Below are 27,603 nucleotides of genomic sequence, written 5' to 3'. Positions count from 1 at the left end.
CCGCGTTAAGGAACTTCGTCAAAAAACACTCAAAGAAATGTTTATTCCATTTACAGATTTACTTTAATAGGCGCGTTTCTATAAATGTGTATAATTGATATTTATGCTACGAAAAAAATGTTTTCATAGAATCACCTAATTAGTCCATTTCCGGTTGTCTGCACACCTGTTCGTCTGTCCGTCTGTCCTTATAAAACATAAACAACTTTTGCTTGAAACATTTTTTTGTAAACATCACTGTTTACCCACGAGGGCGCTAATTAGGTGCAAATTTTATAGTGTGTATTAATACGGGAATATCAGTTATGTGTGTGTGGCTATTTAAGAGTGGGTATCTTTCTTTATTTACGTGACTTCAAAAAACAAACGATTGCGTCATCAACACTGTCGATACATGGTATTTCAACAATTAACTCAGTCAGTTGTTTGTTGTCACTTGTTTCAGTTCTCAATTCGCCCCTGTATATGAATAATGATTAATTTGCGATAAAATATATGACCCTCTGAAGGAAATGTCAAACACATTTGTTTTAAATTAAGTGAAAATATTCCCATTCTTACTGTAATTTTTCAATAAATTTAATTTATAATCATATCTTGAGCACTTTTTCTTCGAAATTACAATGTAGTACAGCTACTTGTCACCAGCGGTACTACATTGTAATCATCTCGAAAAAAGAGCTCTCTAATGATTCCAATCAAACTTCGTTACAGGTATGTTCGTTTGATTGATTAATTATTATGTTAGTGAAAAATGATCACCCTACTCAAAAATAAATGTATAAAAAATTAATAAAATTATTTTGATTAAAAAAATGTCAGCTTGCATTAATTATGATAAATTAAATAAGAAAAATGATTATTTTATTATCTTAATCAAATTGTTTGTTATAAACTTTAAATACAATTAACGTTTTTTTATTTAGAATTCACACGAAATTATTTATAAATTTAGAGTAGCCATTTACTTACTTTAAATGAGTGAAAGTCTTTTTTATTTTAATCGAACATATATATAATTTTTTCTAACTTATTAGACCAAAACCATACAGTAAACCAGTGGCGAAATTATAAAATCAATTTTGTCTTCTGTTTCAGATTTAATCTAAGCACTTACTGTCAATATGCAGATAATTTCAGTGTATTACTCTATATCTAAACGTTGATTATCTATTTCCAAAATTTATTTGATAAAACTAGTTGTTTTCTACTCTCGTTTTCTGGGCAATTTCAACAGGTAAATACAAAGGCATCCGCGTTATAGCCTTCACTTCCTTTGCTCATTACCTCCTTGTGATCACAATTTTATAGGTCTTTATTTTTAGTGCGAGGGCAAAAGCGAGCTTTTAGCGCCGAGCTGGAAAGCGTGGCGTGCTGGAGCAATTTTGAGATCAAATTTCGATTGATCATATCAAAAGGCTACCGAATTGTACACTCATAATTCTGTCGCATTTGTATCTGATTAAGAAGTACAAATATTCTTAGTCCACATGTTTATAAAGTGTCTCTTCTTTGTTTTTTGAAACTATGTTTTTTACATAATTGGATGAATTGAATAAGAGCTTGATTAAAGACAATTTCGATTAATTTTTTTATTTAAATCTTTATAAATGTACTGACACTGTAAACTAAAATTCTCACAATTAGAACAAAACAATTGAGTTTTGATAGTACATTAATTCAAAAAAAAAAAATGTACATATAAAAATCACACATTTAAATTATAACAATGTGAGGATGCTGTCAAAAACCTTTCACTTTTTTTGCAAAAATCATTCACCTTAATCCTCCTACAACAACAAAATTAATAACAATAGAGATACGCTAATAAAATATAATAACTTCTGGAACATAGAAATGCAAAAAAAAATTTTCTATATAACAATTTGCACACTTGAAAGAAGGTTTAGTTTATCATCATACAAATGACAGAATAATAAACAGTGTAAAATAATTGGAAGTGTTCCTTAATAACAATCATGTATAATATTTGTCTAATATTATTATGTGTAATAAAAATTGTGTTATCTATACAACGAAGTTTCGAACAAGATGAATCAACATTTACCGAATGTTTACGTACTGGTCAAGCTCAATCTGTAATGGCATGTGCTGGTCTAACAGCATTAAATAAATTACAAAGTTTACAAAGTGAACAAAGTTATACATTAGTAGATGGCTTTACATTAATTAATGATATTAATAATAATGAACAACAACATACTAGAGGGATTCCAATATTGGAACGCGATCCATCTGATTTTAGGTAAGTTCGTTAATTAATACAAATGAAAGGTTCAAAGTTTTATTTTCACTTTCCTTGTGTTTTGATTTTCATAGTTTAGTTTGTTGTTGAATTACCTTTTTTATAGGTAAAAGTTTACTTCGATGATTTTCAATAAACTGAGTGAAGAATAACATTGTCATGGTCCAAATAGGTTGTATCGATTTTTTAGTGTCAGGAGTTAAAAATACAAATCTTATAAATGATTCGTCAAAAGCTTATTGACAGAATAAATATAACGGAGTATACACCGTATATGTTTAATATAAATACATTAGAATAGGATCAGTCAGTCATTCTAGGTAACATTGGGCCACTTGCGAAATAAATTTCTGAAAGAAATTGCGATTAAAGTACTTCGTTGTGGGGTTAAATGAAATTTATACCAAAAAGTGAATGAATTACGTGGGGAATCTGAGATATAAAGGAAATCAAAGTCTAAATTTATATCAATTTTTTACATGCTTTATAATGTCAACCTAGAATTGATTACTTTAGCAACTTTCAGACATATGGTGATTGAAATTCGTAATATTTTTCTATTTCATTTTAATATTTTTATTTTTAAGTTGAATAAGTTTCTCCTATGAATGCACTATATGTTATGTTCCTATCTCTGACATATGATTGCCACTCCATTCCTCGATATTAGCTGTGTTAGATTACTTTATTTCGTATAAGTTACAGAAAAATGAAAAGAAAAAAATTAAAAATATAACTAATTCATAAAAACAAAATAGTCCATATAGAATATGTTTCTCTAGCTATTGCATAAATTATGAAATAGTTTTAACCATGATATAATGAAAGGGTAAGGTTTGTACACTTTGGTAAGTATGAAATCTAAACTTCCACGATTGGTACCTTATTTAAAAGCTACACATATGCTTCATAGTTCTCATGCCATGTCAACAGAATAACTGGGGAATATGGCGAAAACGAAATCATTTTTCATAAATTGATTCAAAAACCAAGCACTTCTTACTTTTTTCTCATCTTATGGTTTACATAACAATATTTATAACTTCCCAATGTCAACATCTGCAATACACATTATTTTTGCAAAAAAAAATTGTTTATAAATAAGATTTAGTAAAATGAGCTTGGGGTTTCATCTCAAAAAATTCAAACAAGGTAAACTTTGTCAAAACTTACTTACTTTGTCAAAACTTGTTATACTTAATAATCGATAAATAAATCCAAATTTAAAAAAAAAAAAAAAAAAAAAACTTTACATCCGGATTGGAGGTGGAATATGCAAATTTTGAGGCTTTTCTGTCCAGATAAACTTTGATATCTTCAAATATCTTCAAAAATCTCAATAAAAGTTTCAATAAAAGATATTTTATTATTTTAATAAGCGTTAAATTCTCTGCATAAAAGGTCTGTATTAAAACTTATTATATAACTTCGATTTTCCATAAAAATCGAAAAAAACTGGAAAAGAGCTGTGTATTTTTAAATGTTTACGACTGTTATCTTACCGGTTTTATACAAATTAGATGATTGCTCTCATATCTCGAGAACGAAGAATAGCATTTGAATGAAATATAAGTCAAATAAAGAAGACAAACAAGGTTTTCTTATGAATATAATTTATTAAAAAAAAAAAAAATGTTTCTATCTTGTAATAGAAAATGTTACTTAAATTGATTGATACAAAAATTGGTTTTATATTTCATCAGAAACAAATGGTTATCAACCACTAAGAACTAATATTTATCGATTAAACACTTTTAGATTTGTTTAAAAATAATATAAAATTTGATTTTTTAAGAATGAAAACTGTTAATACTAAAGACAAAAGACTATTGAATCTTAATTTACTTTTTTTTTTCAAGAAATGATTACAAATGTACATAAATGAAAGAAAAAAGTTAAAGGCTGCTATTTTTCACAGGGGAATTTTTGATGCCGTTGGAACAGCATTGTCACAACGATCTATGCATTGGGATATGAGTACTATATATCCTGGACTTGGACTACGTTTGGGTCCGAGTTATGGTGCAAGCGGTGTCCTAGAATTTGTTTTGGATCCTATACGAGAAACTATGGGTAGCGTAAAAGAAACTAGTTCGACAGGTAAATATATACACAGTAATTTTTTATATGACTTTGGAAGTTAAATAATAGCAGTAAGCTTTATTTTATGATGAAGAATGACCAAAAATCTTAAAAATAAAATTTCTGGTTTTAGTAATGAAAAATTATGCTATAAAATAGCATTTACGTGTAGAGATTGTGTTTCTATTCTCATATAACATATATTTTATCTTATTTTTTCCACACGTAATAGACTTGTGTGACAATATTATAGTTGTAATACTGATAAATTATAGGTGTTTTATATACAGAATGATTTGTAACGGATATTAAACAGTACAATGTTATGCATTTTTAACCGACTTCAAACAAAAAAGGAGAAAGTTATCAATTCTACTGTATTTTTTTTTATGTGTTACCTCAAAATTTTCGGAAGAAACCATAAAAGTCTTAAAATGGCATTAAGTACGCACGAAGAATAACTCAATATCACGCCAACCGGTTTTGATTATTCTTTTTTTAGTGAGAAATTATTTAGTGTGGTTCCGATTCACTAAAGATCACAAAATAAAAAAATTTTATCAAAAATAAAACCGACTTTAAAAGAAAAACTTTTTCAAAACAAATTAATATGCACTAAAAAGTAAAAAAAATAACGATAATATAATGTACTTTAAATTGTTGTTATTTTTGGAGTCGGTGTAAGCCAAGCTAATGGAGCAAACTGTTCTGTTCTGTTCAAACTGACTGACATCGACTCCAAAAAGGTATCATTTGCAGAATTTTTTTTAAAAGTTTTTTTATGTATGAAAATGGTGTAAGTAAAAGTGAAAGCTGTCATAAGCTATTATAAACGGTTGCAAACAAACTCAGAATCCCAAATCTGATGAATAGTGTCAAATAAATAATAAAGTTATGATCGCATCCGAAGCAGCAGGTAACCGTGTATTAAAACTATCATACTGCTCTCTGTTTGAAAACCATGAACTTAGCATATTTAAGACACTGTCAATGACTTAATAAGTTAAGAACAACAAGTTTATTACTATACACAAAGATGGCTCTTCGTCAAGATCAAGGTAATTTATTAATAAAGAATGAACACGTGAAGAAATCATAAAGAATCATTTAAGTATGGCTGAATCATTTAATTCATTTTTATTTGAATTTAAAAAAGCGCAGTTGACTCTAGGCATACTTTCTCAAGACTCAAACCAACAAGCGGGGTTTTGCAATTTTTTTTAGGGGTTACAAAAATCGAGAAAAACGCAAAATAAAATTTTGTTTGAATTTGCTTTTTGAATTTGATGAAACTTGGTGGATGGGGTTATTTTGATGCAAAAAGTATAAAAACAAGTGAAAACAAACAATTGACTGAGTTAATTGTTGAAATATCATGCATAAATAGTGATGATTACTCTATCACATTGCACATACATATACAATTTATATAATACATACTTTACAATTTACGCCTAATTTGCGCCCTCACGGGTAAACAGTGATGTTTACAAAAAAATGTTTCAAACAAAAGTTGTTTGAAATTTTTTTATAAGGAACATTTTTGACACTTAAACTTTTGTTCTATCTCTAACGGTTTACATGATGGGTCCTACTTACCCATAGGTCAAGACCCAATTGACCTATGTTGCTCATTTACGAACTCGACCTCACTTTTTACGTCCTGAGTACGCTGTAAAAATTTCAGCTTGATATGTTTTTTCGTTTTTGAGTTATTGAGCCCACAGACGGACGGACGGACGGACAACCGGAAATAGACTAATTAGGTGATTTTATGTATACCTATACAAAAATTTTGTTGGTAGCATCAATATTTTTAAGCGTTACAAACTTGGGACTAAACTTAGTATACCTTATATTACATAAATGCATGGTATAATAAGGCTAATTTAATGATTGGATGCCGAGTTTCTGAGATATCGCAATATTTGGATCGATTTTAGTCCGTATCTTAAACTAATCGACCAGTCAACAAATGCATCCGATTTTTATACTTTTTACGTAAAAATTACTTTATATACTGAGTTATCGAGATTGGAGATTTAAAAATATTTCGATTTTTTGCAATTTTTTTAATTTTTTAATTTTTTAATTTTGTAAAAATCGAGAAAAACGCAAAAAAAATTATGTTTTGGAATTCGATGAAACTTGATGGAGGAAGTAATTCTGATGCAAAAAGTATAAAAATCAGGTTAATTTAATGATTGGAGGCCGAGTTTCTGAGATATCGCATTATTTGGATCGATTTTAGTACGTATCTCAAAAACTAATCGACCAGTCAACAAATGCACCCGATTTTTGTACTTTTTGGGTCAAAATTACCTTATATACTGAGTTTTATCGAGATTGGAGATTAAAAAAATGTTTCGATTTTTTGCATTTTTTTAAGGGGTACGTACCCCTTTGAAAAAATCGAGAAAAATGCGAAATAAAATTTTGTTTTGGAATTTGATGAAACTGAGTTGCTAGGGTAATTTTGATGCAAAAAGTATAAAAATCAGGTTAATTTAATGATTGGAGGCCGAGATATCGCAATATTTCTGATATTTCGGAATTGAAGCACAGCTAAGAACATTCCCCATTAAATTATCTTTCAAACGAAAAAAATAAAAAGAAATAGTGGTCAAACTTATAGCACCTCTTTTTTTGGTTCGGGCGTTAAAAACAGGAACAATGAATTTTTTTTGCACGACATCCGCTTGGAGATTTTAAGGGAAATTTGTATAGGAATATTTAATTTTAAGTTAATATGTCGTAGGCGCTGTGAGAGATTTTGCATGCTTTAACATGAATGACTTTTTATTTAATAAATATCTTTGTGTTTTGTGTTTCAGCTAGACTTTTGACTCGACAACTATTGGTGCCGTTTTTATTGGGTTTTAAATTTAATACAGCAACTTTAGTGCCAATTTTATTTGGAATACTTGCTTTATTAGCTAAAAAAGCTGTCATAATCAGTAAATTGGCATTGGTAATATCAAGTGCTTTAGGACTTGGCAGTTTATTGTTTGGAGCTGGTGGAGGAGGCCCGGCAGGGTTTGGAGGATATGGACAGCAAGTAAGATAACGAAAAGTTTGCTATTTTTCAACTTATTTTGATAATCATTCCTTAAAAATTCAACAACTAACAACTTTATTAAATGATAATCATTCCTTAAAAATTCATTAAGTATGTAGGAAAAGATGCTTTGGAATTCTAATAGTATACCTAGATAACTAAATAAATTAAAAATTTTGTAAAAGGTAGTTCTGAACTGTTAAAGTCGCCATGTAAACTATGTAAACTACTAGACTTGTGTCCTTCTTTACAGATTTTTTTAACGCAGTCGGGTTTTTTATTTTTTTGAATTATTTATTTGCTTTTAGACTTTGTGTTAACGAGTCCCTGTACGAAAAAAACCCTCTTATTATACTATATTAAAATTTTTAAAACCAATTTATTATTCCTGTATCCTATATATACATATATATATATAATAGTACATTAGCACTCCTTAATAATCGGGTAAAGATGAAGTAAATTTTGGGGGTCTATTGAATCGAGAAAAATATGTAATAATTAATTGAATGACTGTTTCTAAAAATTCTTTGAATACTATCTACGAATGAAAAAGAGGATACAAAGAAGGGAGAAAATAGCTCTAATAAAAAATAGCTTTCAATCTTAAAAGAGATAAACCATACTTTCAATATTTTTAAATAAGAAATAAATTATAAAGATAAATGTGCCACTTTAAGCTCTTACTAAAATAGTGCTGGAAACAGGAGTAGGTACAATTTACTATATTTGAATTTAGTAAGCGAAATTAGTTTAACAGCTTAGCTAAACACATTCTATAGATATCGGCATATCTATATAGATTTGGCACCGGTGACAGAAAAACTGCACTTACACGCATTTCGAAATTTCGCATATGAATCAATATTATTTTACGATAGGTACAATATAGATTAGGCGATCCAGAGTTTATCCTGGCCAAAATATTTTTTACCACGATTTTTTTTTTTTAATGGTGTTACAGATATTTTGGTAAAGTATTGAGGTATTTCCAAAATAAAAAATCAAAGAGAACAAATTTTAAAAGAAAATTAGAGACCGTGACAGACCTTTCTACGACTCACGATAAGAGTTATCACACCAAATTTTTATGAAAATAGATAAAATTTACAATAAAACGGTCTCTTACAAATTAATTTCCATGGAAGTGCAATATACTGGTAATTATTAAAAATATCTTCTCCAGGATAAACCCTGACACACCTAGTCCATATTCTACCTATCGTTAAATACTCCTCACTTAATATGTCAGTGCAGAAAAGCAGCGTAATGTATTCTAGCATATCGATTTTCGTATTTGTTTAATACACATAGCTGCAAGCCTGTTCAAATCCCGATAACTGAGTACAAGTTTGTCCATGCAGTGATGTGCCCTTTTAGATCAATTGCACATACATAGCTTAGGCATCCCAGAACGAAACTGGGCGGCTTTATAATATCCTGGTTGAAATAATTTTAATTTGAAATCAGCCGATCAAATTTTCATCAAAAACAGAAATGCTACTTGCACTATTTCGGCAGGACCTTTCAAATGAAAAATGACATTGAAATCAGCAATTCATTTAGGAGTCTTAAATAATTATGCTAGAGAAACACAAACGCACAATCATATCAATCCTACAACTTTTTTTCGTCAGGGGTCTAAAACAATTTGCTCTTGAAATAACCATGTTCCAGTGGTATCAAAGATTGTTTATTGAAAAAAAAAAATTGAAATTCACATCGGTTTAAAAATTCAATTTTTATTTTTAGCCACCTTTTGGTTTCGGGGGGCATAATGGTGTTCATTACTCAGATCGATTTAGTGCTCATCCTTTAAATGTCGGTGGTAGTGGACATTTTCATCATCATTATAAAGGAGATAATATTAATTTGATGAAGAGCTCACAGCCGGATCCAAATCACCATTCACCGCTGTCACCCTCTCCGGCATACACTGAAACAATATATCGAGGCCAAGTGAACGGAAATGATGGCAGTGATGATACTGATGAATTGACGCTTGGCGGACGTCTACAGGATATATATACGACACGAGGTGGAGGTAGCATTAGCAATAATGAAAAAAGGAAAAATAAAACAGGCAGGAATTTTGCGTGGAATGATACAGAAAATAAATCCCCTTAAAATACACACAGAGTCCTTCAAACAAACAGAAGTCAAAAAAAATGTTTTGGTGTTAATTTTATAAGAAAATTAATAATAATAATAATAATAACAGTGGAGGGTTTTGTCCCTTATACGTTTTTTGAAAAAATACCAAAACTTTTAACAAGAATAACTTGTTTTGATGTAGAGAAAACAAGGACTGAACAGAAATATTTTTGATAAACAATTGATAGTACTTCATAAATCCCTTTACGTTGTTTTTCCATACTTAAAAAATCACAGCCGTATTCTCACAGATAGTATTTTAAGTATTTTATATTTATTTATAGAAACACGTTGTAAAAATTTCAAGGATTATATTCGTTTCAAGGATTATTGTATAATATATATATATTTTTTTTATTTTGCATTTGTACAGTAATGTTTATTAATATTTAAATAAATTTTTTTACATAATACTAACATTTTATGTTATAGAAATAAGCCTCTTTAAAGTTATTTTAACAGTAATTTGTTTATTGGTATTACTTTTACCAAGTACATTCTATTTTGCTCAATGAAGATTCATTTTTCTCAACAGCTCTGAAAAAAGTCCCTGCTCCATGTATTATAAATTCAAAAGCGAGTTCGTTTGTTTGCCTGCTACTGAATGGATGTGAATGAAACTTTATAACAATCCCTTTTCTCCTTTTCCTATAATATTTTTTTCAACTTTTAGAATTGAATAAAACTACTGCATAGATTTGAATAATACTTCAGAAATTAAATAAGAATAACCCACATTGGCAATAAGATCCGAAAGGAATTTCTTAACGTTCCTTCGAGTTGTTTCGAGTCCGGAAAGTTTTTTTTTTTTTTAATTCTTATCTGATCGATATCGCCGAACAAAAAATGATATCGATTTCGTTGAGGTGACGATCGAAGCGTATTAACGGCAATATAGTCCAAAACAAACTTCACAACATTCGTTTCCAGTCGTTTCCATTTCAGGGAGTTTTTTTTTTTTTTAATTCTTTCCTGATCGATATCGCCGAACAAAAAATGATATCGATTTCGTTGAGGTGTTGATGGAAGCGTTTTAAAGGCAATATGATCCAAAAGAAATTTCATAACATTCGGTTCGAGTCTGGAGAGTTTTTTTCTATTATGCTAGGAACTATTTAATATGCTAGGAAGTTATTCGTGTATCGCACCAGATCCTACCTCGACTTGTTTTATAAAAAAAGTTATGTCTTCTTGATAAAAAGTTCTGCATGTTCTAAAACGGAAAATGAAATTATATGATATCAATTTTTAGTATCCTATTTGAGGTTTTGACCAAAAATTTATATTTTGTTCAGGAGTAAATAAAGTATCTTTATTTCTTACAATACTGTCTTACATTATTTCGTAAGTATTGTCGAAAAAAGTTGATTCTTATTGAAAACTACGGTCAGATATTCAATATTATCCATCTACTATGTAACAAGAGATTTTTTTATTTTTACTAACTCTTCACTATATAAACATAGAAAATTTATGTTTACAGATCGACATTTAATATAAGACAAATTGTTCTGACAAATTTTGTGTAGTACCGATTTATCAAAACTAAACGTCTACATTTGATCTACAGAATTTTTGCTTAAATATCGGTCTGTAGGCATAAATTATCAATTCTAATAAAGAATAGTTAGTAAACTATTTATTTGTTTTTCCATGGTAGATATCTGGTTACCATGGTTGGATATCTAACCATAATTTTCAATAAGAATAAACTTTTCTCAATAAATATTGTTAATATTGTAGATCGATAGTGTAAAAAATAAAGATATAATGAAAATAAATGTATTACTCTTGGGAGAAATTTAAATTTTTTGATAAATCTCGTACACGAATGCGAATATGATATCTGATTATTTCATGTTGCGAGACCAAGTAGAACTTTCTATCAAGACTAAGTCTTTTTTATAAGACAAATAATTATAAAAATTATATGATGCCCCCTTAATTAGTCACACTGTATAAGAAGTGACTTTTGAGTTTTGTCCATTTTTTCTGGTAAATATTTTTATTTATTCAGATATCGGCATATATCTTTGAAAGAAATATCTCTTAGACAAAATTAAAATTTTCCGTCAAACCTCGTATACGAATGCAAAAAATATATTATCTGATTATTTCATGTTGGGTTCTAGACCATGTAGAACTTTTTATCAATACTGGCATTTTTCACTAAACAAATAATAAAAAAATTGTCCATATTTTGCAGACTTAATTGGACACATTGTACAGGAAGTGGCTTTTGCGGTTTGTCCTATTTTTCTGGTAAGTATTTTCATTTCTTCAGATATCGGGCTATATCTCTGAGAAAATTACTCTAGACTTAACGAAATGGTACTGTAACGTTTGACCGGGAAGATTGGGAGGTGTAGTGTTGATATGTAAGCTTAAGAAAATACGTAAAGGGTTATTAAAAAAATACGTTAAATAAACAGAGAGAGGTAATTTTTCTTAACGTAAGGGTCTTCAAGAAATCATGACGTTTACGGTTCGTAGCCAATTTAATTTAAATTTTTGCCTTAGCTTGTTGTTGTTTAGTAAATTGTAGCGTATTTATAGGGAAGTGGAGGTTGTTTATAAATAGTGACGTTTTATTAACCCTCGAACTAAAAGAAAGGGATGTTATAAGTTTGAAAGCTATGTGTGTGTGTCTATCTGTGTGTCTGCCTGTGCCATCGTAGCGCCTAAACGGATGAACCGATTTTAATTTTTTGGTTTTGTTTGAAAGGTTATTTAATGAAGAGTGTTTAGTTTCAAGTGCGAATTTAGGGTTCCGTATCGGAAAAAATTGGCAATGATCTTCCAAATCGTCTCAGTTTGGAAAAGGTTTTGAGGAAAAAGGCAATTTAATCGAGAGTGTTCTTAGATATGTTTCAAATGCGGTTTAAGGGTTCACTTGTTTATAAGAGGCGTGCTAAGCGTGACTCAATGTGACAAAATGGGAGGAGAGGAGGTTTAAAAAAGACAAAAATTTAATTGGTGTATTATAAGGATAGTCTCTAACAGTTTTTATGAAATTGTATAATTGTTGTATGTTTCTACAGTTACATTTTGCAGGACAAAAGTAACATATTCGAATAATAAAAAGCCAGTTCACTTTTGCCTTAATGGCTCAATTTTGATACCTTGCGACGTTTTCTTCTTCCTCATCCAATAATAAGAGAATAATATCTGATCTAAAACACGCGCACTTTTACCGTTTTTAATGACATTTATACCAATAGAATGAAAAGTCATCAAAATATTTTTTAACAAAGCGATTATTAATTACAAGATTACCTTCCTTACATTCTATGGCAGGTGAATTCCCATGATGATTGTTTTAATTTAAACTACTATAGAAAACGAAAATTATTATTTTCCACGCAACAACGCATAGTAATATATGGACCATGACACCATAAAAATATATAACGTACATCGTATATATAAGCTTAACTTTTTGGATTACAATTAAATATAATTAAAAATAATAATTACAAAAAAAAATTCATTGCATAGTATAAAAAATTAGACGTTCTAGTTGTTTTTAAAAACATTTATTACAATGATAAAAAGGTCATTTAATTGATAGCGTAATTAACTTTGTTATTATTTTTTTCATTAAAAAAATAATAAGAATAATTACTCAAATATAAGTTATAGCCAGCTAGCTAGGGTAAGTACTTGTAGGTTGAAAAAAAAAATTCATAAAAAATTTGCGTTTTGTATCGAAGTTTTTAAAAATTTCTTATAATTTTACTCATACAAGTCGAAAAATACCTTGCCAGAAATTGTTCATTTTTAATGGCTTCGTAAACCATTTATAATTTCTTTTTTCAATCTACAAGAACTTTCCTTAGTTTAAACTTAAATTTGAGTAAACGAAAAGTGTGATTTCATTTATATTTGATAAAATATTAATTTCTGAATATTTTATAGCAAAACACTTGATTAAGTTGTTTTTTAATACTTTGAATAATATAAAGAGAGCTAATCTAAATTTCTCACCATAGTTTCAATACTGTAGCCCTATTTTTGTCAATGTTAATATTATAGTGTAGCTTTAATCGTGTTTTGCTTGCCTTCAAAATTTTTCTCATAAAGGGTTAATTTTATCATTTCAGTATATGGTTTGTTTGACTCGCCGTGCAAGAACACAAATCGTTTTGTACTCCGTTTTCATACAGGTAAAACTTTCTTAGACCTCTCAACTGTAACACTTCCTAAAAACCTGCTTTCTGACCCGCAATGGATAGGCCGCGAGGGATCAAAACTTTCTTAAACGTAAATATTTTTCTGGCTATAAATTGTTGGTAGAAAAAATTTACAAAAAAACATAATTTAGGAGATAATTATAAATAAATAGGGTTAAATAATTAAATGTCTCATAGAGGTAACACATCATGTAAAGAAAATCTGTGACCGCTGGGGACTGTCGGACCCTATAGGTCCGGGTCCGAGTCTATGGGCTTGTCTTCTTCATGAATTTTTGGTGCAGGAGAAAAAGAGAGGACAGTGGTGATCTCACTGTCATTATCCGTATCAGCTTCATTGGTACCCAGCTGAGGAGAGCTGTAGCATGCTGCTCCCGCGCAGTGACCGAAAGTAGCTCTAAGTTACTGTTTTTTTGCCTTTTCTCTATTTTTAATATATTTTAAAAACATCCAAAATAAAAATTACATAAAAAAAGACACATCGTAGTATTTTAGAAATTGTCAGATAATCACATCATAACAAATTTACGAGACCTGATAAATTTGTGATAACCAATTTTTGAAAAAGATGATAAGAAGCGAATACGAGCTCGGAGATGCATTAAGAAGAAAAGAAAAGAAAAAGATAAACTTACAATTAAAGAGATGGTACCATCTATCCATAAATTAATTTAATTTCTGAGTTTTAAAATTTTTAATGAGATTTTCATGAACATCTTACGTGATAGAAAGAAATTGCACTTTAACAAAAGCGACAATTTTCACATACTTTTTCTTTGTCAAACCTATTCACCTATATTCGGACTGACTCCAATCCAAACATACAGAAAAAAAATTTGTTTTCAATATTAAATTTTTTTAAATATATATAATTATTTTCACAAATGACATGGATTGTTAAATTTTAATTTATAAAAAAAATATATATATATATTATAGTTCTTTTATTAAAGGAAATTATATTTATTGAAATAGATATTGTTCACATTATTTTATTTTTATTTTTGTATGTATTATTACAATTTTATTAATGTTAAATTATAATTTTTAAATTTTACTATTATTTATTTAATTTAAAAAAAAAATAAATAATGATATACATATGAGATTATGTATATTATTAATATTTTGGGCAGTTTTTCTACATGTATAAAATTTAAAAAAATATATAATTTTTAATAAATTTAGTAGAACGAATTTCTAATAAATGTTGCATGGACCTACAATTTTTAATTTATTTTCTTACTATAAAGATTAAATTCATACATATGGAAACTGTTTGCCGTTATCGAATAATTAAAGTGAAATATTAATGTTAGAAAATAAATGAAATTGTAGGTTAAGTATATCATCAAATATGAATGAATGAAGTTTTTCTTGCATGTGCAAGAATTTTATTATATGCTTATACAAAGATCAACATTTATGATGGAAAACTTCATAAGAAAAGGACTCTACGCAGTTAGGAAGAAAGAACGTAGTCGTACATTGAAAGACAAAAAAAAAAAACTTTCAAAAATTCATACTTCTTCCACGCCATAAGTCACCACTTTATAGGTACCAAATTTCATTCTCATTGAATATCCATACTTATTAAAGGGTTTGGGACACCTAAACGCAAGAAGTACCCAATTACAAAGTACTAGCTTAATACCCACCCACTTCAATGGGCTTAAAAGTGACCACCACTTTATAGCCTATAGCTTTCTTGATGGCACTTAACCTCCTTCTATAACACTCGCAGGGGTTGTTTTACTCAGCTAAAATATACCTACATTTTTCAATTTTTTAAGTGTGAAATAGTCATAATTCATTGAGTATATCAGAAAAGAAGGCTATAAATTGTTTGACTATTATAAATTATTACAGATATCGTTAATTTATGGTTAAAAATGAAAATCATAAATGGAGATGTAAAATTTCAGAATATTTTAATTTTTATAATTTTTAAATATATTTTTATAAATTATAGCTGATGTGTTATTCTGATGTATGAGCTATACTATTCTACAGTTTCATTCAAATCCATTTGGTAGTTTTTGAGTTAAATTAATTAATTAAAAGCGTAACAAACAAACACCTATAGGGAAACATCAAATATATAGGGATAACAATTGGTTCGAATTGGATGCACTACTAAAGCTTTGATCCCGGAAAACTTTGTATTTCTTTGCCAAATTAAATTTGATGTACACTTCCTTTGTCTCTTTTTCTTCCTTAATTATAATCGATTCTCAGATACTATTGGCTTTAGCTAGATACTTAATAAATTGATGTTTCTGTAGTTCGACTATTGTAAAATGTAAAATTTACATTTCTTTTATTCTAAAAGATTGTCACAGTTACGTTATAAGAAATACCATAAATGTAACCAAAAATTATCTCATAATCATCACACGAAATAAAATTATATTTAAGTATTAGGTGCGAAATATTACATCAAATATATGTTATATATACTGCCAATTTAAAAAATGATATCATCTGAATTTGATGAGTATTTTATAACAAAACTTGCCCTCTATGATCAAAGTTCCATGTAATAATTTTTAATTTATATTAAACTTACAACAAATTCATGTTTCTGTACTACAAATATACAGAATGGCTCTTGAGATTTGTTGTGTTCTGAAACGGTAAACCATTAAGGGTCAAAATGATTGTTCACGAAAATTTTTAATAAAAATTGTGGTATAGTAACTTCTTTGACCCTTAAAGGGAGATCATGGTAACATATCTTCAACGGGCAAATAATATGCCATAGTTACATGGCTTGTGGTATAGTAACTTAGTCTTTGACCCTTAAAGGGAGATCATGGTAACATATCTTCAACGGGCAAATATTAGATAAAGTCTGATTGAACCTAACGCTGGATATTGATTGGGCGAATAAGGACTCAGACCTTTTACAAAGCCTGAATGTAATTAAAAGAAATTTACTTCGTTCATGTTATCATGATTTTTCATACGGGTTTTACCACTGCAGAAATTTGAGACAGTTTTTGTCCTTGCTGCCTTTACATCATTCTCGTTACTACCATAATATAAAGAAAACATAAGTAACATTATATCAGGACTGGGGCAAGGATTCACATACCAGGGTCATGTTAACACAAATAGGCTATATCAAGGAAGTCGTCGGTTTGGTTTTAAGGTTCTTTACACAAAGATGTTCTAAGATATTAAGGTTCTTTACACAAAGAAAGATAATGCGGTATCTATACTCCCAGTTATCACATCACTAGAGAATAGCCAAGACAGGGGAGATCAAATAGATTTGGCCTTTCAGCCTGATTTGGCCTTCGACTAACTGTAGTGTAATAGTGTAATTTTCTTCACTGGGATCGCTTAGCTTACAATTTTAGTTCACTTCTTTTCGAAAGTGATAAAACGTTTTAAGGTAGACTGTGTTCTACCATAAAAAAGTATATAGGTATTGGTCCAAATAGAAGACTTAATTAAGAGCGTACAATTTTGTTCGCTCGTCGAAATTTGTTCTTACTTATGAGAGGATGGCCGTGTGAACAAACGTACTTGACTTACAAGGACATTATTTGTCTCATATCACAGCAAATGTAAACTCGTATAATATATACAATAATATAAAATTCAGGGTAAGTAAAAGCATTATGATTACAAAAGCAAAATTAAAATTTCTTTTACCTGAATTCAGGATTGACGAGAGTCGAAAATTGGACTCGGCCCAATCAATATCAGGGATCCAACGTTAAAACGACGTTATTATTCGATGATAATATTATATATGGCCAGTTTAGGTTTCCAATCATCCAATTTATATTTTGTTTCGAGTTTCACTATGTAGTCTGATTAAAAAAATTACAACTTTTAAAATTTATCAGAGTCATATCTGTACTTACGTAAACTCTCAAAACTCGGTTATAATTACTATATTTTGATTGCAACGTTTTATGCAGACAGAAACCAAAAACTTGAATTAAACTTTTTATAATTTCGAAAAAACTGTTTTAAGGTTTTAATAAAAAATCATGTTTTGTGTAATCTATTTAAGTATATACGATTTCGTGGTAGTTTTATTAAATTTAGTGGTTTTCCAAATTTTACTCTACAAAAATTAATCCCATTCTGTACAAAACTATTAATAAACTTAATAACACCTACAACGATGTACCTATGTATTTCATACATGAAAACAACAGTTAAAACAATTAAAAAATAGTTTAAATAATTATTTTAAATGTCTTTACCGGAATTAAAGAGGTTTTAACCTACAAATTCATTAAACAATTTTGTTTAAAAAAAATAATCATATAATTTTTTTTTGTTATTATGATTATTTTTATAATATTATTTATATCTAAACATCTTCCGCCAAACTGATATGCTCCAAAGCGCATACATATGTAAAAGTATACCATCCACAGAAGTGTATATAAGTTTGGACACATCTCATGTAGAGATCAGTCTTCAAAACATAATCAAATCAGTTCCAATAAAATTCTTATAGTGTGTTTAGGAAAATTTTATAAAATGAAAATAAAAATTATTTTGTATTTATTTTTAATATGTTATTGTTACGGTGTTCATTCAAGTCCATCACGTAATATCGATGAGAAAAAATCAGTATTTAAAAAAATTTCTGAATGTTTACATAATGGTGATAGTTTTGTATGCTTAAAAGAATATACAGTGACATTGTTAAATGATGCAATTGTTAATGACAAAACAATATCTGTATCAAGTTATTTTGATATTGTTAAGGATCAAAATTATCATTTAAAAGAAGAGGATAAATTAAATGACAATAAATTACACCAATTAGATACGATAAAAAATCAAACGGAAAAGAATATTGTATTAGATGAATTAATTACTGATAAATTGGAGCAATTTTTAGAGTCACGTAGTTTAAAAATAAATTTTGCACCAGTGATTGAAGGTAAAGGAATTATTCGCATACTTTAAAATCATTATTCCATTACTGTTTTAGTAACTATTTAATATATTATGTATCATAGTGATGTAGAAAGGATAAATCAGATAGCATAGATAAGACAGAAAATCATTTATTTTAGGTATTTTTGTTATTTTATAATTTTATATTTCGTATGGTTCTGTATAATTTCGGGTGTATGTAATCGTTGTAATCAAGAGTTAAGAAAAATCGTTGAAAGCTGTTCCAAGTTCACATAATTGTCAGTCAGGCAAGGAGTGTGACGGGAGTTAAACCAACTCACCTCACAAATAAAACTTTGTTTACAAATTGATAGTCTGACAATTCAAAATCTGGGATTCATTAAGAAACAATTTGATATTATATTAATTTATATTCGTAAGGACTCTACGGTAAAATGGAATTTAGAGAATGGCTTTCAATTTTCTGTATGCTTTTATAACAAAGTGAATTCATATAATCGAAACTGTCACCGACTATTAATAACAGAATTAATTACTTAAAAATAATATTAATAACATAACAAAAATTCGACACCTTCTTGTCTGAATTACGACTCGTTTTGTTTTGGATGAATATTAAAAAAAAGTAATATTGTCTAAAATACCAAAGGTCCTTTATCTTTGTCATACAAGAGCTTATTTAACAAAAATAAGAGATATTTAGTATTTTTTAAAGAATATGTTTTTTGACTTTATGTACAAAGCAAACATGAAGCTAGCTTATTTAAAAAAAGTAAGGCTTGTCATCTAATAACAAAAACTAACTTATATCTGTCTGTTAAATCTCTTATCTATAAACTATACTAAAATTCACAATCGAATGTATTAGCAACTATCGTTAATTTTCCATAAACTTTCAGTATTTTTTGCAATTAGACTTCAAAAAATTTATCGAATAATATGAAAAGTATTTATATTTTATTTTGAGCATTTTTGTGTTTCTTTTTGAATAAATTGTTACAGGTGGAGTTAGATTTACAGTAAAAACATTACGTGGATTTCAAAAAAGGGTTGCTAGTGTTGTCGATAAAGTACAAACGACATTATTAAAAATGTACAAATATTCAAAAACAATTATTCAAAATTGGAAATTTTATTAATAATTTTCCATTTCGATGTAATTACTAACAATTTCTTACTAATATAGAGGGTGAAACATAATTAGTGGGCTTAATTTTGATAGCTAATGAAAAGCAAAAAGAACGATTATTATAAAACTAATGCTAAAAATAAAACTTGATAGAAATGAAAGTAAATTTCTGATAATTTGAAATTCCTGATACTCTGGAAACTGATAAAAACTGAAATGCTTCCTTGAGGATTATTTAATTACTATTTGTTTTTTCATACTGATAAAAAGGTTGATACCTACGTATTACAATACAATTTTTTTATCTATGAAATTAAGAAAATTTAAATTTGAATATCTATAAACTTTCAGTTCTTAGCTATTTTACACGGAATCTTTGTGACGTTACAAAATCTATTTTTTTTGACCTAATATAAGGAATCAGCCTCATTATGTTTTGCTCTCCTGTTTAATAATATAAATATTTGCACTTTAAAACTATATTGGCACTAAAATAATAAATTTAATCGTATATTATTTAATATATTTAATAATAACAACCTATTACAGTTCTAAACGAATGCATATTCTTTTTAGATTCAGTATTTTTTACATAACGGTACTAGACATTTTAACAAATTCTGAAGCGGAATAATCATATAATTTTCTTAAATATCTTGTCAAATTACTTTTGTCAATTACGTCAATTTTGTTTTTAGAAATAAAATTGATATAAGGCTCATTCTAAGGATTCGTAAATCAAGATCATAACTTTTAGAATCAATTTCCCGCTATTCGACTAGAGACTAGACTCTTGTGGACTTTTTTACGGAGACATTTACAAAAATTTAATCCAGGCAGCTGCCGAAATAATTAATGATGATGTTTTGATTGAAATTTGTTTCCTGTTAATAATATATTTAAAAAAATTCTTTAAGAGGTCAGATTGTCAAATGTATATATCCTTGCGGTGTAAGTTTGCAGGTTTTTGTTAGGAACACTCGTAGGCTAGATAAAAGTAGATTTTCCTGACTTGAAAGCGTGCAACACTTTACATATTTATAACATAAAAAAATTTTTGTTACAGGTCGTGGTAAAAAGAAAGACAAATATGGTGGTATGATGTTAGCAGGTGGTTTAGCCATGGCTGGTATGATGGCACAAATGGCAATGGGGAAAATTGCATTTATAGCTGGTACAGCATTGTTAGTGGCAAAAATGGCCTTATTAATGTCATCGATAATTGGGCTAAAAAAGTTAGTGGGTAGTTCAGGTGGTTCTGAGCATGTTGTAGTAACAGCGGCTGCACCATCCAGTGATCATGGTCATGGTGGATATGGAGGCGGAGGTGGATGGTCCAGAAGCTTAGATGCTGTAGGATTAGCTCCCTCATCACAGAATGCTGCAAATATGTTAGCATACAAAGCATACTATCCAATTGTAGAAAAATTAAATGACAACATTAACTATACGGAAAATGAAACCAAGAAGAAGAAATAATATTCATTAATTTTTTTATTTAAATTTATTAATTAATATTTATTTATTTATTTATTTAATTTTAAAACATAAATAATTGTTTTAAATTTGTACGAAAAAAAAACAGTATTAAAAATGATCTCTTTTTAAAAAACGAGTAAAGAATAACTTTTTTAACATATATTTGCACAATGAGCTAAGAAGTAACTGACGAAGTGATAAAATCTGGGTGATCTACAAGTAACAGCATAATATTTTCAACAATATAATGCACAACGAAAATCTATCGATCATTAATAAAGGAACAAAATAAGAGTGTCTACATTTTGATAGGAACAATATTTTTTAGTTAATCGTTCAGGCAATATGAAACAGTAAAATGTCACATATTATTACTGCGCTGGCGAAATACAAAAACTTCTTTACCCAGTTAAAAATTTACAACATAGTATAAAAAATTACTCGTATTACATTAATTTGAATTTCTATAAACAATAGTTATTTCTGATTGATTTGCTATAAACATGACCTTATTACACAAATTTCAAAAAATTTTGTTTGAAAAATAACTACAGCTTTGAATTTTTCTGTGTAATCAGTTACCTTTTCAAGTTGATGGCAATAGTATCATAAGTAAGAAAGCGATTCATGACTAATGGTCGGGAAGCCTATTATATATCTATAGACAAAATTTTAATTACACAAATACAATCTGCAATCTGCAAATCTGCGAAGTTTCAGTAATAGCTGCATCCTCAAGTCTTTATGGAAGTTATATTAGTGCGGACGCTGGATAGGGTTGAGTTTGCAAAATATGAGTACCGCATTTTGTCACATGATCCATGTTTTAGTAAAGCTTATAGATTAATATTCTGGATCTTGCCAGAAACCATAATGGTCCAATTTTTGCATATCCTCTCCCCCCTTCACAGAAACAGTTAAATGACATTTTTTGAAGCAAGTAAAAGTTACTCTAGGTTTTTGGGTTATTTAACGTCAAAGAGGCTCTTTGTGATTTTTTCGTTAAGGTTTAGTTTTCGAGATGTCAACAGTTTAATGTTTAGTGTGTAATACTGAAATATTTAGAACCTCTGTCGTACTCATTGTTAATAATGGGAACATCTTTTTAAGAATTGAAAATTGAGCCTCTAGAATGAAATAACCTGTATTACTCTTCAGAACTTTTTTAAAGAATGTGCAAACATTGTTTATGAATTTTGTTAAACTCAAAAATCTAATTTTATTAAACACAAAGAGCCTTTTTAACGTTAAATGACCCAAAGAACCTAAAGTAAATGGCGTTAACTGGTATTACTTAAAATGAATCCGATAAAAATCATTTACTTTCTGACTTTATGGCGATGAAATTTTAATTGAAAAACTCAAATCTTTAAAAATATGTTTTAATAATTTTATTCGTTTTCAATTTTCATAATTTCAACAAAATTTTTTTAACTACAATTTATTTGATAAAGTTTCCTACACAATCATCAAATATGGTTAATACATTGGACAATATTTCTGATACCAAAATTGGTTTTGCACATGATAATTTGCCAAGAAGAAGCGAAATGTTTCCGCATTCTTTTTCTATTCTGTCTACAATTTTTGTAAATATTGCTGGAATTTTTTTCCGAAATTCCGCTGCACAATCTGTTGTTGCACGATTATCGAATGTATTCTAAAATTAAAAAAAGTTTTAGTAATCGATATTCAAATATATTTCGGAGTAAAACAATAATAATAATGCTAACGTAAACAAAAGAAAATAACAGAAATGGTATTCTATGGTGAATAGATTTTCAAATCAAATCATCACAATTGCTTAGAAACCACTTTGATTTAATTAAATGCCAAATTCTATATAAATATATTTTAATTGTTTCAACTTTCATCATTTCAACATCATTTCTTGAATAAAAATTTTATAAGTTTACCTACATATTCATAAAAAATGGCCAATACATTTGCAAATATTTGTGATACTAAAATAGGTTCGGCACATAAAAACCTTTCAATGAAAATAACAATGTTTCCACATTCCTTTTGTATTTGGGCTTCAATTTGAGCAAATATAAATAATAATAAGCCCTGTGATCCTTTTTTGAAATTCTGCTGCACAATCTGTAATTGCACGATTGACGAATATATTCTAAAAACGACATTTTTTAGTTTTCGAGTTTAACATAGACATTCTGTATTCTAAATCTAATAATTACCGAGATATTTATAACTTTTAACTTCTACTTGTACCTAATTACCCACTAATAAGTTTACATTGTAGACCACAAAGGTTTTAATCATTTTAATGGCTTGTTTTAGGTTTTTTGCGACCAGCAGTTTTTAATTTTCGAGTAGAACGTTACTGGTTTATTATTAAGAAGCCTTTCATTGAAATTAGATTATATTGTTTTTCTTTTCTTCTATCTTCCCTGGCGTCGCACATTGTTCACCAATTTTATATTTCAAAAAATTGTATTTAAAGAAAAAATTAATTAAATGATTAAGTTTGATTATTATAAATTCTGTAGGTTGGTTTGCGTACAACCGAAGCCAAGTACTAAGTTCTCAATAATGCACTTTAAAGAAAGGCTTTGAGACAATCCTGTTTTTTTAAGTTCTTACAAAGCAAGTCAATGTTTTCCCCAAAGCACCTTGATAATTATGAATATCAAGATAAATACAAAAGGCAAAAATGGTTTGTCGAGTAGTTCTTGCGCATTTTGTTTTATTTATTTATCTTTTTTAGAATAACTAAAAGCGGATATTCATAGCCAACAATTCAGTTATAAACTCACATTTGAAATCTACAGATGTTTGGCATTCTTGCTCAGTGATGTTGGAATCAGAGAATTAGTATAATCAAATTACGGATTGCTTGGAAAACTTACTCACAGACGAATGAAAATATACTCACGAGTGCTTTGTGGCTCCCATTTTCAATTACATTTCTTTCTGGTACACTATGTGCCACTACAAAAGCCTTAAAAATAAAACAAAAAGCCATCAACAACGAAGCAAGCAAGAAATTATGCAATTATTTACTTAAAAATCAAAAATATAAAAATTTTTATACTTACACAGCAATAGGCAACAATGAAAATTACACTTGTGATTGATTGCATAATTTTTAACCGATAAATTACGTACTTGGATGAATTTACGATGTTCATACTTATTTATATGGTTATTAATGGGAAAATTTAATGATGCTTTTATCTATTTGTGTTAATTAATTTTACAGTGAGCTGATTAGTTTTCTTAATTACTAATATCTGGATGACCGAGCTTTGCTCGGTGTTCTTAAAAAGACACAAATTTTATCACTAATAGAAGACCGTTTTAAATGTCTCCACACAAATACCAATTTGAATCATTAACTACGATATACACCAATAGATGTCAGGAAGAGTTATAATTTGCATTGTATTTCATTAACTACGATATACACCAATAGATGTCAGGAAGAGTTATAATTTGCATTGCCGGTTTCAATTTTTCATGAAAAAACGAATAAAACGACGTTTGTTTAAAATGAAACCTTGTTAGATCGATTTTTCGCCCCAAAAAACCCTTACATACTCATTTTCATGAAAATCGTTGGAGCCATTTCCAAGATCGTAAATATATATATACAAGAATTGCTCGTTTAAATATATAAGATAAGATTAATAAATAATATATTTTTCAAAATCATTTAAATGACACTTACAGCTAACTATGCTTATTGCCAAATAAGATAGTCAGTGCGAATCGATTTCAATGATATTGTCGAAACAGTGGCTCGTTACGTTATTAAAAAAGCAAAGATTGAAAAGAAAATTGGCTTTGTCTGTATGAGAGTAAATAAAAATAGTCTCGACACAATAGATTTATTGAGGAAACGTTTCAACGTTAACCATCAAAGTCTAACAACTTATTTAAGTAGGTAACATTAAATTTTCAAAAAAAAATAAAAGTTAGTAATATAGAAGCCTGGTATACCAGAAAGTACGGACATCTCGACATCCTGATAAGTAAAAATATGCATATACACCTACCATATTATGTTGGTTAGGCATTCTAGCCTTTAACGGGATCAAATTTAAAAAACATAATATTTAATGAAAATGTGTGTTTAAAATCTTGTAAAACATACGCACATACCATAAACATATAAAAAAAAGCAACTATTTTTACAACAGAAATTTTGATAAGAAATTATATAAGACATTAAAATAATTGTTTTTCTTTTAATTTGGGTCATTATGTCGTTTAAAAAACTAAAACGCGAGTTAATTTTTCATAAATTTCAGGTAATAAAAATTTCATACACAACTATAAAATTAAAACTAAAAATGTAAATCAAAAACAAAAAATTATAAAATTTAAGTTCCTTTTGTATGAAAAAACAAACTACAAAGTTTATATGAAAAACAGGAAAACTATCGCAAATATAAAAAACTCGGAGAAAAAATATGACACAGCTTATTTAAATGTATAATGGAGTAGGCATCTTTTGTCTTTTTATTCAGTGAAAAAATCAGTGTTTAAAGCATGGTTTGCATTTTTGTTACCCGACAAAATGTTGATTTCAAACTTAAAATGACACATAATTTGGATCAGAGAATATTCATAGTGTTGTTCAAAATGAATACTCTTTTCAGGCCGTATTGAAGTTGAATAAATTTCTTCGTTAAAATTATACCTTTTGAACATAAATTAATATTTTTTTTAAACACATTTTCAAACCCAACAATAATTGGCGAGCGGATTGGTATTTTAAGACCCAAGCTTCAATAGAGGCAATCAAGTGATAACAACATAGATATTATCTTTTTTTACTTTACGATACAGAAATAATTTATGAACTGAATAATTATGATCAAACTTACACAGTTTTCAATTAAAAATGATATTTTATTCCGTTCATAGGAGATTTCTGTATCATAGAGTCAATTCTCAGCTTAAGGGAACATTAGCTTAGAATCAATATTATGAAAGAATTATTAAACTAATATGGAACCCATTGTGCAAAAAGTGATTTAAAAAATCTGCTTTAACTTGAAAGGACAAATTCAACGTCAGTGCAAGCGAAATCTTACAATTCTTCAAGAATTCTTTTTGTCTTGGCCATTTTTTTCAAACATTACTGTCTTAAATTCGGTGGGCAAGTGCGGCGTCTTGAACTTTTTGAACACACAGTACACATAAATACATATTACACATCCTGTAAGCCCCATAAGTAGTATTTAAGGGGCTACAAAACGGATTTAGATTAAAAGGGCCGAGAGTAATTTTACCATTAACTATAGATGTTTAAAATCATCAATTATTTCAAAATGAACTTAAAAGGAGTAAAATTCTGTAAGTGCAGGATGTTAGTAAAAGGTTATTATAATTTTTTTAATTTTATTTAATGAAAAAGTATTATTAAGGTTTAGCATTACATAATTGTCATCAGTTACAAATCTTATGCTAAAAACAATTACAACGATCCCTATTATATTAAAGGCGCATCATAATGGCTTTGTGAAAAAAATTACATAATATTAAGAAACAATAAATTGAAATTCTTTAAATTAAATGAGATTAGCTAAACAAATTCAGTTTTTAGTTTTTTGGTGATTGAGGGCTGACTAAAAAATGATGTTTAGATAAAATTTACAGGTTATTCAGTATACAGTTGGTATTTTAGACCCGGTTCTCAATTTAAAAGATATATATTTAACTAATTGGTCATAGATCACAGTTAAATAAAATAATTTAAAAAAACAAAAATGTAAAGTAAAATTTTTCACCAGTATAGAATTTAAAATTGTTTTTAACTGATGTTTGTTTACGCACGGCAATCGTTATGACAAGCTTGTAAATAGTAAGTATAAAATAAATATTAAACTATTTTACTTATTCCTATTTATTAAATGTACAAAACTTAAAATCTATAACAAATAAATAAATGAATAAATAAATAAATAAATAAATAAACAAAAGTTATATAATTATTTCAAAATTCAACAACCGACTGTGTAATCCGCTAATTATTTAAACTATAAATTAAAAAATTTCCCTTGAAAATGTCTGATTTGAAAACTACAGAAGAAACGATTACTGATTTTAGGTATAGGTACAACTTCAGTTCATACAGGAAATAAACTGTAATTCTGTAGTTGTAAGCTTTATAATTAGTTCAAAACAAAATTTGTATAACTTCATGATGTTATCAAAATAGTTCGATGGTGGGGATAAAAAAGGCTAGTTTAGTGAAAAATAGGATATTAACACAGTTATTCTACAATACAATAACATTGGAAATATTTCAGAAAATGGTTGACTTTTTAATAAAATCGGTTAGCTTCTTTTTTACCCCCACAAACATATTTTAATA

The 27,603-nt window shown here is 28.3% G+C and overlaps 2 protein-coding genes across 2 annotated transcripts; one reads left to right on the top strand and one right to left on the bottom strand.

The window, feature by feature from the left end:
• Positions 1–1,979: 1,979 nt before the first annotated feature.
• Positions 1,980–21,257, top strand: LOC123291247. The gene is made up of 7 exons (XM_044871611.1): positions 1,980–2,266; positions 4,185–4,366; positions 7,183–7,406; positions 9,159–9,450; positions 17,427–17,529; positions 18,325–18,671; positions 20,845–21,257. Exons 1-7 carry the CDS (start codon positions 1,980–1,982, stop codon positions 21,255–21,257), a joined length of 1,848 nt encoding a protein of 615 aa, XP_044727546.1.
• A 1,441-nt stretch (positions 21,258–22,698) lies between these two features.
• LOC123291231 lies at positions 22,699–24,373 on the bottom strand. The gene is made up of 4 exons (XM_044871610.1): positions 24,317–24,373; positions 24,154–24,219; positions 23,178–23,360; positions 22,699–22,917 (listed from the first exon to the last, which is right to left on the bottom strand). The coding sequence occupies exons 1-4, from the start codon at positions 24,359–24,361 to the stop codon at positions 22,699–22,701; spliced, it is 513 nt and encodes a 170-aa protein (XP_044727545.1). The 5' UTR covers positions 24,362–24,373.
• Between the last annotated feature and the right edge of the window lie 3,230 nt (positions 24,374–27,603).

This window comes from Chrysoperla carnea, chromosome 1 (genome assembly GCF_905475395.1).
Source record: "Chrysoperla carnea chromosome 1, inChrCarn1.1, whole genome shotgun sequence".
Lineage (NCBI taxonomy): Eukaryota > Metazoa > Arthropoda > Insecta > Neuroptera > Chrysopidae > Chrysoperla > Chrysoperla carnea.
This window is presented reverse-complemented; position numbering and strand designations above follow the sequence as displayed.